Source organism: Saccopteryx bilineata, chromosome 4 (genome assembly GCF_036850765.1).
Source record: "Saccopteryx bilineata isolate mSacBil1 chromosome 4, mSacBil1_pri_phased_curated, whole genome shotgun sequence".
NCBI classification, from domain to species: Eukaryota; Metazoa; Chordata; class Mammalia; order Chiroptera; family Emballonuridae; genus Saccopteryx; species Saccopteryx bilineata.
The window spans coordinates 196425205-196443315 of record NC_089493.1 but is presented as its reverse complement, the minus strand read 5'-3'; the positions used below and the strand labels follow the sequence as shown (position 1 = coordinate 196443315).

The 18111-nt window shown below is 52.3% G+C and overlaps 1 protein-coding gene across 3 annotated transcripts in view; it reads right to left on the bottom strand.

Annotated features, from left to right (window-relative positions):
• RADIL (Rap associating with DIL domain) overlaps window positions 1-8815 on the bottom strand; it is a 52742-nt gene extending 43927 nt beyond the window's left edge. For all 3 annotated transcript variants that reach the window (XM_066273480.1, XM_066273481.1, XM_066273482.1), the window contains exons 1-2: window positions 8724-8815; window positions 4192-4789 (exon numbers count right to left, since the gene is read on the bottom strand). In XM_066273480.1, the coding sequence (XP_066129577.1) occupies window positions 4192-4726 (535 nt within the window). In that variant the 5' untranslated portion in view covers window positions 4727-4789; window positions 8724-8815. The remainder of the gene's footprint in view (window positions 1-4191; window positions 4790-8723) is intronic.
• Window positions 8816-18111: the final 9296 nt, after the last annotated feature.

Sequence of the window (18111 nt, the reverse complement as noted above, 5' to 3'; positions counted from 1 at the left end):
CTACAGGGCCAGACGGTCCCACAGCAAAGAATTGTCAGCCCAAACTTGTCAGTGGAGCTGAGGTTGAGAATGCAGTCTAAATCCACTCTTCTATCCTGGAAACACAAATAAACCCTTCTCTCACCGTTCGTTCCCAAGCCGCTGACAGAAACCACATGGCCTGCCGGCATCCCTCCCCAAGGAGCTTATCACCTTTATCCCAGTGACAGGCCCCAGAGCCCTCTCTGCGTGGCACGGGTCCTGAACACCCGCCTCCAGGAAAATGCTGGGAGAGCCGCTCTGCAGCCCCGCCCACCCCGGCCTCCTCTCTCCCAGATGGATACACAATATTTTGTTCTGGAGATCAGGAAGTGGCAGCTGTGAAAAGGCAACATTTATGCAAAACAAATGCCAAAGTGCCCGAGTGTGTGACAATGGCCCACCGAGTACGTTACAACCGCCCAAATGGTGAAGGGACAGGCTGGCTTCTGCTCCCAGTGCCCCGGAAGCATCGGCACACCCACTCTCACACTCTCGACTGCTGGGGAATCCCTGTCCGTGCGCAGGAGACAGGCTGTGGGGAGCGCCCGGCGCCCACACCCATCTGCTCCTCGGAAGTGCACCATGGGCTCCCGCTCACGGCGGACAGAAGCCAGCACAACCCGTGAGCCCCACGCACTAACGAGCAGTGAGTTGCTTGCTGTGGGGACAGTATCTGGAATAATGAAAACCACTGAGACGGAGTTCAGGAACCTGAAGCCTGGGAAGGCCGGCATTAATGCACATGCACTCGTGCGCGCACACAGGCAGGTAATGCACATGCACTCATGTGCACACACACAGGCAGGTAATGCGCTCGCACTCGTGTGTGCACACAGACAGGTAATACACACGCTCTCGTGTGCACACACAGGCAGGTAGTGCACACGCAATCGTGTACACACACAGACAGGTAGTGCACACGCACTTGTGTGCGCACACACAGACAGGTAATGCACACGCACTTGTGCACACACACAGACAGGTAATGCACATCCACTCATGCACACACACAGGTGATGCACACGCACTTGTGCGCACACACACAGTCAGGTAATGCACATGCACTCGTGCACACACACAGACAGGTAATGCACACGCACTCGTGTGCACACACACAGACAGGTAGTCCCTTCCCTTTCCCACCACTATCTGCTCACTGGGGAGCACAGCACAGGTGTTAGGAGCCAGGACGCAGGCCCCTTCCAGGGCGGACGGAGGAGCCCCAGACCTTTTCTCATCACACTGGATCGACACCCCCTTCACCGCTTGCCTCTTGACCTTGAGTCTCTCCATGGATCCCACTGTTGGTGAGGACGGCAGGGGGCACCCTGAGCCACATGTCTGCCACAGAGCAGGTCTCAGGAAGGGGGAGGGTGGTGGCTTAGCGCCCTCAGGGCCGGCCTCTGAGAGGTGGTGAGGAGATCTCAGAGGTGTGGTCGAGGGCTGCATGGCAGCCACCTGTGACTCCACAGAAGCTGCAGCATGTTCTCTGCACAGGGAACAGTTCAGAGTGTGTATGCCATGTGTCCACACTTTATGGGTGTGCACACACACTTCTGAGTCCACATATCCATGCATCACCAAAATAACCAAACAAAAACGCTAACTCAAAGTCTCCGGATTCTGGCTGAGCTGTGGAGTGGCGCTCCGAGCCTTGCGGGTCTGTCCCCAGGCCGTCCCCAGCTGGCTCATCCATGTTTCTAATGACAGAAGCAAGCATGCCTGCCCTGGGACACCATCTTGATCACCACACGATCTTTACTGTCACCAGCGAGGGAGGCAGCGAGGTCAGGAGGCACAGACTGCCCCAGACCACACCCAGGTGGAAGGCCAGCAAGGAAGGCCACCTCCCTCGGGTCTGGGAGGCCTGCGACAGGCAGGTAACACAACCCGCTTCCGCCAGAGAAGTGTGTCAGTGAGACCAGACTGGCTCAATGGACTCTTTATCTGACGAGTTTTGCAAAACCATCATCAAGTTGAATAGACTGTGAGCAACTGGCCTTCTCTTGCCTCGGCTGCTGTTAAAGGAACAGGTCTAAAAGGGGTCAGTGAGCAGAAGACCAAGTCCCACTTCCCACACTACCCCTTGGGGGGGGTGCCTGGCCCCTAGGGTCCCCTTCCAGGAGTCAGCTGTGTGACACAGAGCAGGTGTTCCAAGGCCCTCCCCAGCTACCCAGGCCATGACCTTCAGGACAGGCGGACTGGCCCTGGCCTAGGTATTGTGTGTGAGACAGAGTCAGAGACAGGAAGGAAGAGAGATGAGAAGCATCAACTCTTCATTGCAGCTCCTTAGTTGTTCATTGATTGCTTTGTCACATGTTCCTTGACCGTGGGCCTTCAGCAGACTGAGTAACCCCTTGCTCAAGCCAGCGACCTTGGGTCCAAGCTGGTGAGCTTTGCTCAAACCAGATGAGCGCGCTCAAGCTGGCAACCTCGGGGTCTCGAACCTGGGTCCTCCACATCCCAGTCCGATGCTCTGTCCACTGCACCACCGCCTGGTCAGGCCCAGCTCATGTACTCTTTGCAGGAGAGAAAACACAGGGCAGCACAATGGCCTTGAGTGGAACACCAGCCCCTTTACCCACACGACACAGCCTGGCTTCACAACGTCTTCTAGAACAAGAGGATGAAACACCAAGCCTATGCCACCTGGACCCATGGGGTGCGGGAGTCTAGTCTGTAGAGACTTAAAAACAAAAATGTCCTACAGCTGGCCTGGTTCTATTAACCCGTGTGCCAGAACCGTGACGCCACCAGTGATAAAATCCTGCTCCCTGTCAGCACCCCGCCCCACTCAGTCCTGGGCACCCCGCCGGGAAGGCACAGAGCGCCCTGCTCACACGTGCAAGAAGTGTGATGACACCACCACACAGGAGAGGTTTCCTGAGCGCCACGCAAAGTGCTGTGCTAAGTGCTCTGCATACATCACTTCATGCACCCTGTTCTCCACATCAGGAAACCGAAGCCCAAAGAGGCAAAGCAACCTGCCCAAAGTAACAGAGGGCCACTGCAGCAGGGGTCTGGCGTCTCTGTTACATGGCGGCTCCAGCCACGCCCGAAGGAGACCGCCCCGGGAGTCCCGCCCCCCCAGCACCATCGTCACACGCCAGTGATGCAAGGTGGGGGGCTCCACGTTCACCCAGGAGCAAACTAGAGGAAAGAGCATCCGTAACACCCTGGGATAGGCACAGCTCGGGGACACGCACAACTCATCGCAGAGGCTAAAAGGCCCTTTTCCATCCTGGAGTGTCACAAAATTGAGTGTCAATACTAAAGCCATTTAACGTCCTTCCACTCTGGGCCACGTAGACACACCGGGACAGGCACAGCTCGGGGACACGCACAACTCATTGCAGAGGCTAAAAGGCCCTTTTCCACCCTAGAGTATCACAAAATTGAGTGTCAATTCTAAAGCCATTTAACGTCCTTCCACTCTGGGCCACATAGGACAAGTCCACTTGCTAATGTAAAGCCACCCTTTTGTACAGGACACTAGAAAATGTCAAATATGATCTGAGATACACTTAAGAGTCTTTTAATATTTGAAAGAGTTGCTTTTGTTTCACTTACCTATTAAGACAATCAATTCTTTTCACCAACTGAATAACAGCCGGACACAGAGCAGAGACCTCAGGCCACTCCTGCCCCAGGGCAGGGCTCAGAGCTGCCATGGCTACCTGAGGACTTCAGATGGACAATGACCACCTGCTTTAAAGCAGGGCCTCCCTCCAGCACAGCCCCACTGCCTGGCCCCCAAGACCTGCACAAACCAAATGCAACCCGCAGCCCTGGAGAAACACCCCTAAGAGTCACCAGGGCCTTAGGCATGGATGGGACTTTCTGTAATGCACCTGCACTGACATGGTGTCTCTGCACCTAATGACAGGACTGCCAGGGATGGGGACACCAATCCCGACATAGAAGGAAGAGGCTGCCTACAATAACTACCTCTGACTGCACCGGAGCCACCGAGCACACCAGCAGGCGCCTTGCAGTGCAGACCGCTGTCGTCTCCAGATGGCCACCGTGAAAGTAGTGAGTTTAAGAGGAAGTCCTCAAACACGCGACAGAGGTCCTGACCGCCCTCGTCAGAGCAAACACGACTCTGCTGCCCCCGGCCCTCCCCTGACCAGCTCCGGCCATTCCCGGGTCTCCTCTGGAGCCACCCACCTGCTGTCACGGTGTCCACGTCCTTGGCCGTCAGCTCCTCCACGTCTGACCTCTTCCTCAGCTCAAACCGCCGGGACAAGCCTTCTCGGGGTTTCCATAATTCCTGGATCAGGAGGGGCTTCTCATTGTCCCCAAACACCCGAAAACATTCAGCCTGCCACTGGCGCCCGCAGTCACCCGCCTGGCCCACCACATCACACAGCACGTACTGGCTGGCGCGCTCGGGGCTCAGGGCATAGCGCTCCAGGGCCTCTTTCACCAGCTCCTGGGCGCTGGATGTGCCGGTGGCCAGGACGCTCTTGTAATGGGTGCCCGTGCAGACGCTGTCCCCAAACACTTTCAGGACCCCAGGGGCTGAGAGCTGGGTAGAGAGCTCTGCGGGGTCATCGCTGGCACCCAGGCTGGCAAAGGTGGTGTCCAGGTCACGGTACTTGTAGCTCAGCGTCCGGGACAGCACACTGGACAACAGCTGGCTCTGCCTCTTCAGCTTGCTCTTGGTGGGTGGAGACATGATGAAGTGGGTCCCATAGAACATGGTGGGCCAGTCTTCATGGGCAAAGACTGTGGGCTCAGCCGGAGGCAGAGAAGTGGCCGTGTCCTGGGAGGAGACACAAGCACTGACCATCAGAAGCACCGAAAGCAGATGAGGCTCATGTGAACTGTAACAGACTTCACAGAAGAGGCCATCAGGTTGGTACCAACACAGCAGCAAACATACCACCCTCAGCTGAGTCCCCGCCGTGGTGGGGGCACCACAGGGGACAGTGCAGGGGACAGGGCAGGTGTGAATGGGCTCAGTGCCTGCCCTTCAAGGAAAGCCACTATGAGGAGGCATGATGATGTCACCAAAAGGAAGACACACCCTACTGTACGATTCTGACGGCTGGAAAGTGCTGGGCTCACACACACCTCATTGGACAGCCAGGCAGCAGCGGTGGCCATGGCCGTGGCCGTGGCCGTGGGCTGTACTCGCAGGGTGGGATCCTGGCAGGACAGCCCCATCTCCCCCTAGCAGCCCAGCACCTACTACATCACACCCAAAGAGAAGTCGTAAACAACGGAGAGTACAGATGCCTGGTCTCCCTAAACCCAGCATCTCCTACACCACAGCCTGGAGCAGAAGACTCATCGGAAAGCGGGCCATGACTGGTCCTGGTTTAAAGAAGTCACGTCCCTGGGGTGACAGCACCAGAATGTCCACCGACCACAATGGACACAAAAGGGCTCTTCCAGAAGCAGGGGAGGCATGACTGGAATGTGTGCATTCCACCCACCCCGTCCAGACTGGTCTTCGGGCCCTGTCCAGGCCACAGATGCTGTCCTGGCCGGGAAACTAGGAAACAGCTCCTGGATACTCTGGGTGTCATAGTCATCATTCTAGTGTACTTAGTGCTCCAAGGGCCTCGATTCTAAAGTGACAGTTTACCAGGCTCCCCTGGATCTGTGCTGGAGCAGAGGTGTGGCAGAGACAGCTGTCTGCTGCATTAACACGCAAGCTCAGCCCCGAGTCGGAGGACTGAAAACCACACACACCGCGGGACCGGGGTACCCACTTCCATGTCCTCACCAGACACAAGAGCAGACAGACCAAATAAGAAAAGCCCGTTTTCTGGAAGCCTCTAGAAACAGTGTCCAGGTCCCAGTGAGGACCTGGCAGCACTGGGCACCTTCCACTGTGACAGGTGTCAAGACTAAACTCGGCTAAAGTCAACACCCTCAGTCCCGACTCCCTCGTAGCTCCACAGGCACTGGACAAGGCTTTGAGGGCTTGGGGTGAAGATGCCCCCCTGTTCAACAGCCTCTGCCTCACGCTTGGCCACAGCAAAGCTTTTCTTGTGAGCCGGCTTCCTGAAGACTTGACCTTGCTGAAAGCAGTCAAGTGTCCTGAGCAGAACCAGCACACGAGGTCTCTGTGGCCTCGAGTGAGTGAGGCTGTAAAGGAATAAGTATGTCAGAGGCTTCATTTCTCCTCCCCTGAGGAATGTGACAAGTCCCTTCATCAAATCCTAGAGAGGCCAGAGCTGGCAACGGCCTCCCCACATGGGCCTGTCAAAGGCTTCGATTTGATTACAGCAAAGCATCTCAGAGAGCACGCATCCAAGTGCACGGCTTCGCACAGCGCACCAGCACCTCCAGGGCCGCCTCCTGAAAGGCGCAGGCCTGCCTCCGAAGCTGCCAGCACCTGCCTCCCAGACACCCCTCGCTCAGAGCACCTGAGCCCTCCACAGACCCGCCCCTTACCTGGCCGCCGCCTCCAAGCAGAGCCCCAGGGTCCCAACCCAAACCCAAAGTGGCAGCAGCTTGTGGCTCAGAAGCTTCTGCCTTTCCAGATGGTGTCTGAATAAAAACTTAAATCCGATGCCCCAAACTGCAGATACCGTGTCTAAACCCAAAAAGCCCATGTCACAGAAAAGCTATGAAGTAAACAGACGTTTACAAAGCCTCGGATACAATGGAAAGGTGAATTGTGATTTTGCACCACAGTGGATCTAGAGTCTGTACATCTAAAGCTAATACAAGCCTGACCTGTGGTGGCGCAGTGGATAAAAGCGTCAACCTGGAAATGCTGAGGTCGCCGGTTCGAAACCCTGGGCTTGCCTGGTCAAGGCACATATGGGAGTTGATGCTTCCAGCTCCTCCCCCCACTTCTCTCTCTCTCTCTCTCTCTCTCTTTCCTTTCTCTCTCTTCCTCTCCTCTCTAAAATGAATAAATAAAAAAATAAAAAAGATCATGCTAAAGCTAATACAATTCTGCCTCAATAAAAAATAAAGATTACAGATACGACTGCTAGTTCCCTCTCCAGGGCCTTGGAAGCGAACACCCCTCCCTCATTTTGGGCCCTCCCTAGCACTGATTCTGAGGCCAAGTTAGCCGTATTGAGGAAAAGAGGGCAGAAAACGTGGCGGCCTGCGTGATCCGTGATCCGTCCCTCTTCAGGAACTCCTTCCAAAGCCCCGGGGGTTCCAGTAAACACAGACCCTGGTCTTTTTTTATCAGGAAGCTTTATTTTCCTCGTGGTCATTCTCTCTGTGGCCGTTTTCAGAGAGTAACCACAGACGGTCACTTGTCCACTGGCCACCACCTTCACAATCACCGAATGCAGAGTATATAGCCTGTTTGTCAAAATGGGACGGACTCGTTTTTAGGACAAGAGTGCAGGAGCGGGCACGCCCGAGATACCGGATCTGGTTTGGGGAGGGACACCTGCCTTTCCCCTTTTCTGACCAGTTCTCTCGTCTTTCACACTAATACTTGGGGGGAACACTGGGCCCGAGGGTGTAGGACGCTGGCTGCTACTTCTCTTAGAGAATGTTTTTCTCTCGGTCTCAGGGAAGAGTCCCAAGTTCTGATGAAAAAACAAGCTCCAGTCACACCAGCGGGTGCAGTGCGCGAGGTCAGTGTGAGGCTGACGAAATGGGTGGAGGACGCGGCCGGTCCAGCACCGCAATGTGGAATCCATTAGCGTTTCCACCAGGGCAGGAAAGGAAGCGGGTGGGCTTGCAGGCTCTGCTTTTATCCCCACCGTCCATAAATCCTATCCTGACAGCTCCAGCCAGAGCGATGCTTTCCAATACAAAATAATTTAATCAGATTTAATTCTGACATGCTCAAGCCTCTTGAGAGGGGGGGTTGATGTGTTTTTTTGTTTGTTTTTTCCGCCAATGGGACGAAGGGCTGTGCTCCTCCCTGGAATGCAGGAGAGAGGTAGCCCGCGCTAACTGGAGACACCTGTGATCACCTGGGACTTGGAGGAAAATTCTTTTCGGCAATTCAGATTAACCAAACACTTGACGGGCGCTGGGGCCCGAGCCAGCGGGTCTGCAGCTCCGGGGGGTGGGGTGGGGTGGAGGTGGGGGGTGGGGGGGGCACCAGCCGGCTCCCCGATGGGCAGTAAGCTGGTTCCTTCCGCGGGGGGCCCCCCTGGAGCTCCAGCTCAGCATCTGTTTTCTTAGATGCAGTATTTGTCGAAGGGCTGGAAATGGTACAGAAACAGCTGGGAGACGGTGCTTGCAGTGGGCACACGAGTGGGGGGGGGGGGGGCGCGCTGCTGTGCGAACAGGAAAACCAGGACGGGCTGCGGGTGGGTATGGGGGTCATGGAGGGTGTGGACCCCGTGCCCGGCTTCCCCGCGGCGCCCGCGCTTCCAGACCCTCCTCCAAGGGGACCATCAGAGAGACTTAAGGCCCCCCCCCCGAGAGCCTCTAGGTTGGAGGGGCCAAGGTCCAGAGGTCGCAGGGGGCAATGGCCACAGCCGACCCCCCTAGAATCCAAAGGCTGGGGGCCACCCTCACCCGTGTAAGCCAGACTTCAGGTCTCGACCCCCCAAGGCCATACTAGGCCCCAAGAGCCGGCTGGTTTCCATGGCAATAGGACAAGCCTAGCCTAGGTGGCCCGCCAGGGAGAGATGCCCGGTGAGGGCCCCACTGGCCGAGTCCCGCAGCCTCCCGGCTCAGCCTTTTGCGCCCCAGAGCCCAGACCGCGGTGCAGCAGCCCCGCGGCCGCTGCCTCTCCTCGCGCACCCCGCACTCACCTCCAGCCCAGCCCGCCGCCGCCTCCGCGTTCCCGCGTGGCTCCCACACCCGCCGTTAGCCTGAGCCCGTGAGGTGACCAGCTCGAGGCGCCTCCTGCCGGCCGCTCAACGGATGGGGCGGGGCCTCGAGGGGGCAGGGCTTCGGCGGGCGGGGCCTATTGGAGGCAGGGCCAGGAACTAGAAGAGGAGGTCAGGGTGACGGCTCCTCCTGCAGGCCACCCAATGGACGGGGCCAAGCCCTCGAGGGGGCGGGGCTTAAGGGGAAGGGCGGAGCTGGTGAGGAGTTGGTCTGGGCACTGGCGCCACTGAACAGCCAATTAGGTCTGGGGGCGTGGCCTAAAGTCATGGGCGGGCCTCTTGAACAGGGGCGGGGCTAGTGCCAGAGGGGCGGGGCTGTGCCATGCTCCCTCTTCTATCATGGAAGGGACTGGACCGTGGCAGGAGGGGCGGAGTCCCAACTAATCTTGGGTGTCCAGTGCTAACGTCAGGCTCTGGGGAACAAGTGGTCTGTGTTTTGTCCCACCTATTAGTCCTGCAGTGGACGGGGCCAAGTAAAGAAGAGAACAGGCTTAAAGCAAGCGTTTACCAGAAGCAGGCGGCCCACATCTAAGACATGAAAGAGGGGATGAGAGTGGCTGGTTCTGTCTCCCCTGCAATCTGTCTCCCACCCAGCAGCCAGAGTGTTAAATGACAAATCAGATCATGGCACTCTTCTGCTTACAACGATGCAAAACCGGGCCAGGTCAGCTCCGGGGATCTGGCCCAACCACCCTCCTTGGGTAACCGTGTTTTAAAAGAAACTCGTGTCCTCAGAGCTCACTTTGGCACCAGCCCTATGGCTGGGGTTTCACCTTGGAGAACGGCTTCTCGCAGACAGGTCCCTTTGTACCACGAGGTTCAGTCTAGAGCTGGGAGCATCATGTAGCCTCGGATATAAAGATGCAGAATTCTGACCCTGGGAGTGAACTTTTGAGTTGGCAGCTGTTGCAAAATGAACCCCATATTTGCCAAGGGAAAGTGGGAAGAGGGAACAGGCATTTATTGATCACCTACTGTATGCCAGGCCCTACACTAGGGGCTTTCCCTAGATAGGTCATCTCATTTACAGCTCGCATCAACCCTTGTGGGACAGAACCCTGGTTGTTACTCCAACTTAACAGATGAGAAAACAGGCTCAGAGAGGTCAGACAGCTAGAGATAAATCCAAGAGTTGGGACTGTGTGATTAAATAGTTCCCTGCATAGGACTGCCCACATGCACACAGAAACCTTTACAGGGCTCCCCATCACCTACACAACTTCCCTCACCCAGACCCTGAAGAAACAGATATGAGAGCTGGAAGGAGAGCCTGGGTTCAGGCCTGGGTTTTCCGTGTAAGCTGTTTCTCACCATGGTCCAAGCGCATCCGCCCTTCCCTGCCTCATACCCCCTCTTTGGCAGAGGTTGGCAAACTATGGCCCCGACGGGCCAAACCTGAGCCACTGTTTTTATCAAGTTTTATTGGAGCACAGCTATGTCCGTTTGTCTACATGTGGTCTATAAATGTTTTCATGCAACAGACTTGACAGGCCAAACAGCTTAAAATATTTACTTTCTGGCCCTTTACAGTAAACATTTGTGTGTGTGTGTGTGTCCCCCACTCCGCTTAGGACCCAGGAAGGCAACCAGTGTTTCACACCTCTACCTCTTTGCTCAAGTCATATCCTCAACCTGGAAATGCCTTTCCCAACTGTATTAGTCAGCAATGCTTGCCATAGCAACATACCACAGACTGGGGGGGGGGGTGTGTCTTAAACAGCAACTTGATTGTTTCATTGTCCTGGAGTCTAGAAGTTCAATACCAAGGTGCCAGCAGGGTTGGTTTCTCCTGAGGCTTCTCTCCTTGGCGTGTAGATGACTATCTTCCCCCCCCCCCCGGGGTTGTTCCTCTATGTGTGTCTGCATCCTATCTATTGGATTAGGACCTATTATTCTCCTGACCTCCATTGAACTTAATCCTCTCTTTAAAATACTGCATCTCCAAATACAGTCACATTCTGAGGTATTGAGAGCTTAAGACTTCAACATAGGAATTTTACGGGGGGGGGGGGGGCATAGTTCAGTCCACTGCAACAACTTCATCACCTGGCCAATTTCTAGTCATTACAACTCAGATGAGGTGTTATATGGTAAGCCAACCTCCAAGATGGTCCCCATGATTCATACCTTCTGGTTTCCATGCCCCTGTGGGGTCCCTTGCCTTGTTAACTAGGGCTGACCTATGTAACCCAATAAGATGTTGATAAAATGGCAGGGTGACTTCTGGAGCTAAACTATATATAAAAGATATAGCTGCTGAGCCTTGCTCTCTCTCTCGGATCACTCGCTTTGGGGGAAAACCCCTGCCCTAGAGAGAAACTCAGATCTCCTGCAAACAGCAGCACCAACTCACTCTCCGCGTGAGCGAGCCATCTCGAATACAGGTCCTCCGGCTCCAGGAGATGTCAGATGAATGCAGCCCTGACCGCCATCCTGAATGCATCTAGTGAAGGACCCTGTGCCAGAACCATCCAGCAAAGCTGCCCCCAAATTCCCAACCCTCCAAAACTTCATGGAAGGACAATTTGTTCATTACTGACCTATGTCACTGTGCCACTCTCTTTGGGGGCAGTTTGTTGTGCAACAACAGATAACTAACATGCCATGTTCGGGAAAAGGTCTCCCCAACTCGATGGGGTTCCATGCCCCCCCCCTCCCGGCTGCCACAGCCTTTTTCCTTTTATTGTTGTACTGGACCGAGTCCACATTGTATCAAACTACATTCCTTAAATACAAACTGGATGTTGTCACACCTCACCTGTAATCCTCTATAATTGCACTTAGACTAAAGTAGGGCTGGCACAACCCCACCCCAAGTAGTCCCTGTCTGTCGACCGCTCCAACTGCTCTCTGCTTCTGCCATGGAGCTCCAGCCCCCAGACTTCTGTCTTCAAACACTAAGCTCATAGCCTCCTCTGGAAGATTTCCCCTGGCTGCCTGCTCTCCCGAAAATGCTCTTCTTGTTGTCATGTCTGCATACTGGCACCGTCCTCTTGTTAAAACTCAGCGCCACGACTGTTTCCTGACCATCAATCACCCTGCGGTCATTCTCTAGCTCATTGCCTCTTTTACTTAATCATAGGACTTTGTTACTATTTGTGTATTCAACATGCACCACGGTGATGTGTCCCATAATGGCAGGCGACTCATCCGTCTTTTTCATTGCTATACTTGGCACCGAGTAGGTGCTCAGTAAATATTTTTGTTAAATGAGTCAACAAAGGTTTGAATAGATTTCCGCCGTCTCACCTCTCACCTTCTGCCTCAACGAGGTGCTTCCCAAGGGTGAGAACTGGCTTTTATTCAACTCTGGATCCAGCCCTGGGCCCTGGGGCAGGTGAGCAGAACGAGTTTTTGAACTTAAAGGGTGAAATATCTTTGGAAATTCACTGAACGAAAATGAAGTCTTTAAAGTTCCCTGTATGGCCAACAGAGGGCGGCAGAGTCCGGGGACTTTTTTCACGGAAAGGACCAAACGAGCCCAAAGGAAAAACATCTGGTTAAGGTCAGAGGGCAGGTTCCCAGGGATGGAGGGTCCAGGGGCAGAGGAGGGGGGGGGGGGGTTGGGAGGGAAGACCAGAAAAAGGAAGGGTAGGGCCCAGCAGGCACCGGCACAGCTGTAAATCCCAGCTTTCTTTCAGAGACTGTTACGGCCCCTATCACTGGAGGGGGTTGGCAAAACAAGTGATTTCATCCCGGATTCCATTCTGGAAGAACTCAGCCCCAAAACCTATAAATAGCAGTGCTCTGGGTTTGGTCAGTCCCTGTGGACTGGTCAGCCAAAACCAGCAATCTTTTTTTTTTTAATTTAATTTTAGTTTTTTTCTATTATTAATTGAATGTATTGGGATGACATTGGTTTGCAAAACCACACAGGTTTCAAGCGCACAGCTTATAAGTAAAACACCATCTGTGCACCTCATCCGAGCAAAGCTCTGTCCGCCACATTCCCCTCCCTCTTTGCCCACCTCCACCCGTCCCCAGCGCCCTTTCCCTCTGGCTGTCACCACCCTGTTGTCTGTGTCTACGTGTTATATATATATTTTGGGGGGGCTAATTCCTTCACCTTCTTTCATCCAGGCCCCCCTTCCCCTCCCCTCGGACCACTGTCCGTCTGTTCTATGTGCCCATGTCTCTGTTTCTATTTTGTTCATCACTTGATGCTGTTCACTAGACCCCACATATAAGTGAAATCATATGGTACTCGTCTTTCTCTGACTGGCTCATATCACCTGGCATAATCATCTCCAGGTCTATATCCATGCCGTCGCAAAAAAAATAAGGTTTCCTTCTTTTCTATGGCTGCCTAGTATTCTACTGTGTATATATGTACCACTGCTTTTTTTTTTTTCATTTTTTTTTTTTTTCATTTTTCTGAAGCTGGAAACAGGGAGAGACAGTCAGACAGACTCCCGCATGTGCCTGACCGGGATCCACCCGGCACGCCCACCAGGGGCTACGCTCTGCCCACCAGGGGGCGATGCTCTGCCCATCCTGGGCGTCGCCATATTGCGACCAGAGCCACTCTAGCGCCTGAGGCAGAGGCCACAGAGCCATGCCCAGCGCCCGGGCCATCTTTGCTCCAATGGAGCCTTGGCTGCGGGAGGGGAAGAGAGAGACAGAGAGGAAAGCGCGGCGGAGGGGTGGAGAAGCAAATGGACGCTTCTCCTGTGTGCCCTGGCCGGGAATCGAACCCAGGTCCTCCACACACTAGGCCGACGCTCTACCGCTGAGCCAACCGGCCAGGGCCTGTACCACTGCTTTTTTTTTTTTTTTTTTTTTTTTTTTTTTTCATTTTTCTGAAGCTGGAAACAGGGAGAGACAGTCAGACAGACTCCCGCATGCGCCCGACCGGGATCCACCCGGCACGCCCACCAGGGGCGACGCTCTGCCCACCAGGGGGCGATGCTCTGCCCATCCTGGGCGTCGCCATGTTGCGACCAGAGCCACTCTAGCGCCTGAGGCAGAGGCCACAGAGCCATCCCCAGAGCCCGGGCCATCTTTGCTCCAATGGAGCCTCGGCTGCGGGAGGGGAGGAGAGAGACAGAGAGGAAAGCGCAGCGGAGGGGTGGAGAAGCAAATGGGCGCTTCTCCTGTGTGCCCTGGCCGGAATCGAACCCGGGTCCTCCGCACACTAGGCCGACGCTCTACCGCTGAGCCAACCGGCCAGGGCCCACTGCTTTTTTTATTCACTCATCGACTGATGGCCACTTGGACTGTTTCCAGATCTTGGCTATTGTAAATAACCTTGCAATGAACACAGGGGTATAGGTAGTCTTTTGAATTCGTGTTTGGGATTCTTAGGGTGTATTCCCAATAGTGAGATCCCTGGGTCAAAGGGCAGATCATTTTTAATTTGCTGAGGTAACTCCATACTCTTTTCCACAGTGGCTACAACAATCTACATTCCCGACAGTGCACAAGGGTTCCTTTTCTCCACACCCTCACCAGCACTCGTTTGTTGATTTATTGATGAGAGCTACTCTGGCAGGTGTGAGGTGATATCTCATTGTGGTTTTAATTTGCATCTCTCTTAAGATTAGTGATGCTGAGAATTTTTTTATATGTCTATTGACCATCTGTATGTCCTCTTTGGAGGAGTGTCTGTTCAGGTCCTTGGCCCATTTTTTTATTGGATTGTTTGTCTTCCTTGTGTTGAATTTTATAAGTTCTTTATAAATTTTGGATATTAACCCCTTATCGGATGTATTGAAGAATATGTTCTCCCATTCAGTGGGTTGTGTTTTCATTTTGTTGATGGTTTCTTTTGCTATGCAAAAGCTTTTTATTAATAGTTTGGCGTGGTCCCATTTATTTATTTTTTCCCTGGTTTCCTTTGCCCAAGGAAATATATTGGCAAAAATATTGCTAGGAGAGATGTCTGAGATCATATTGCCTGAGTTTTCTTCTAGGAATTTTATGGTTTCATGACTTACATTTAAGTCTTTAAACCATTTTGAGTTTGTTCTTGTGTATGGTATAAATTAGGGGTCTGGGTTTGGTTTTTTGTTTCGTTTTGTTTTTGCCTGTATCTGTCCAATTTTCCCAACATCATTCATTCATTTACTGAAGAGACTGTCTTTACTCCACTGTATGCTCTTGCCTCCTTTGTCAAATATTAGTTGACCATAGTGTCGTGGGTTTATTTCTGGGCTCTCTGTTCTGTTCTTGTGCCACACCAGGCTGCTTTAATTAAAATGGCCTTACAGCAGTCTTTGTAGGTCGTGTGATGCCTACAACGCTGTTCTTCTTTCTCAAGACTGCTGAGGCTATTCAGGGTCGCTTTTGGTTCCATATAACTCTTTGGAATATTTGTTCTACATCTGTGACATATGCCATTGGTATTTTAATAGGAACTGTGTTACATCCATAGATTAGACTGCTTTGGGTACTGCGGGCATTTTAATAATGTTAATTCTCCCGATCCATTAACAGGGTATGTGCTTCCACTTAATTGTATCTTTGTCAGTTTCTTTCTTCAATGTCCTATAATTTTCTGGGTACAGACCTTTTACCTCCTTGGTCCAGTTTATTCTGACGTACCTTATTCTTTAACAAGCGAACTTGACTCAAAGGAACTGCTAAGCTAAAGTCAGCCCAACCCTTTTTTGTTGTTGTTGCAATAGTATGTGGGATTGTTTCCTTAATTTCCCTTTCTGATAGTTCATTATTGGTGTATAAAAATGCCACTGATTTCTGAGTATTCATTTTGTATCTTGCTCCTTTGCCAAATTCTTTTATTAGCTCTAGTAGTTTTTCGGTCGAGTCTTTAGGGTTTTCTACGTACAATTATCATGTCATCAGCGAACAATGACAGTTGTTATTTCCTCCTGTCCAATTGGAATGGCTTTTATTTCTTCTTCTTCTTCTCTGAGGAAGCAATCATTATTTTTCTTCCCACATCATATACTGAGCAACTTTCAAGTTAGTACCTCCGGGCACTGGTCATTGTGTGGGGTACCAGAGGAAGCCCAGCAGGAAAACAGAGGGATGACATTTCATATGAGGCAGTGTGAAGATTAGGTGCCTGCCTTGCTGTAGACAGCCAGTAGGCAATGCGCTCTAGGAATCCGGAGCTCGGATAAGAGACATTTAACTGGGGAAAATATCGCTTTAAAGTCATTCACATGTAGGTAGGGAAGGAAGCCGGCATGGTGGGGCCGTGTTCAGTTCAAACAAACCAACCAACAAAGGTTTCGACACCGTGAATATAGGTCGTATCAAGTGACGTCATTCTTGTGCGTGTGTGACCCGTCCTAAAGAAAACTTGAACTACGTTCACTTAACTGTCAAAAATTTTAAGCTGGGTGAGACAACAAAGCATCTGCCACAGTGGTCATTAGAGTATTTATGCATAAAGCCTCCAAAGAGTCGGGTCTCATGGGACTGGAGACCATGTTGAAAAGTTGTATCTTGACCCACAGAGGAGTAAGGATCAACTTCATTAGCCAAAAATACAATCATGCTGGATGGTCGCAACATAAAAATCACAACACATTATGGAAGAAACAAATGTGCTTGGCTAAGTCTAACATTTCCATGAATCCTACTTTGTTATTTGTTTACTTGTCATCTTGGAAGCATTTGTTAGAAGGTAACCACTTGGGGTATGGTGTGTGTATAGGAAAAACCAGACTGAGAAAACATGATCTATTGACTTTATTTTTTTAACTGAGAATGGGGGAATTAGTGACCACTTTTCAAACCTGGGGTCAAAGTTAGCTTGGTCCAGCCAGAGACCTTCTTTCCGGTTCACAAGGGAAAAAAAAAATGTGAGAGAGCCTCTACCATAACTTGAGCCGAGAGCGGCTGAAGGACTTGTCTGAAACCAACTATGTTTCATTCATAACAGATCTCTTCTGTAAAAAACGTCACAACCGAAAGGCATGCTGGTAGCAAATGTTAACTGGTTATTTCTTGGCGATGGATTTTGTGGCAGATGACAATTTCCAAAGATGTCCACCTCAATCCATGTCCTATCCACTGTATTTGTCCCGTGGCCACTGAGACCCTCCTCTCTCTGATCCACATCTCCTCCCTTGACCTTGGGAAGACCTTTTTTTTTTTCCTTTGGTGACAGAGACAGAGAGAGAAACAGATAGGGATAGACAGGAAGGGAGAGAGATGAGAAGCATCAGGAAAGAGATGAGAAGCATCAATTCTTCCTTGCAGCACCTTTGTTGTTCATTGATTGCTTTCTCATATGTGCCTTGACTGGGGGGGCTACAGCAGACCGAGTGACCCCTTGCTCAAGCCAGTGACCTTGGGCTCAAGCTGGTGAGCCTTGCTCAAACCAGATGAGCCAGTGCTCAAGCTGGCGAGCTCGGAGTTTCGAACCTGGGTCCTACGCGTCCCAGTCGATGCTCTATCCACTGCGCCACCATTCAGTCAGGCAGGGAAGACATTTTTTAGCTGTGTTTAACACAGCTAAAAAATCAGAATATAGCAGAAGTCACAAAACATAACTTCTACATCTCCTGCCAGGCTAACTTCTCTTGGCACCCAGCCGCCATGGTGTAAGGAAGCCCAGACCTCACGGGGAAGTCAGTTGTGGGTGTGTGTTAAGCATGTCTTTTCTTCTAATGTTTTGTCATTGGAGGCCTTACTGAGCATGGGGAGAACTGCCCCTCCCAGGGTCAGCCAATTCCTAGAGCAGTGGTGGTCAACCCGGTCCCTACTGCCCACTAGTGGGCGTTCCAGCTTTCACGGTAGGTGGTAGCGGAGCAACCAAAGTATAAATAAAAAGATAGATTGAACTAGAGTAAGTTGTTTTATAAAGATTTATTCTGCCAAACTTAGTGAAAATCCGACATAAAGTATTTGGTAAGTAATTATTATTATTTACTTCAACTTGCTGTAACTCTGCTTTATAAATTTTATAAAGTAAAGTGACTTCCCTACTTTATCAATCACCATGACTGTGGAACTGGTGGGCGGTTAGAAAATTTTACTACTAACAGAGATACAAAAGTGGGCGGTAGGTATAAAAAGGTTGACTACTGGCCCTGGCCGGTTGGCTCAGTGGTAGAGCGTCAGCCCGGCGTGCAGGAGTCCCGGGTTCGATTCCGGGCCAGGGCACACAAGAGAAGTGCCCATCTGCTTCTCCACCCCTCCCCCTCTCCCTCCTCTCTGTCTCTCTCTTCCCCTCCCGCAGCCAAGGCTCCATTGGAGCAAGGATGGCCCGGGCGCTGGGAATGGCTCCATGGCCTCTGCCTCAGGCGCTAGACTGGCTCTGGTCCCAACAGAGCGACACCCCGGATGAGCAGAGCATCACCCCCTGGTGGGCGTGCTGGGTGGATCCCGGTCGGGC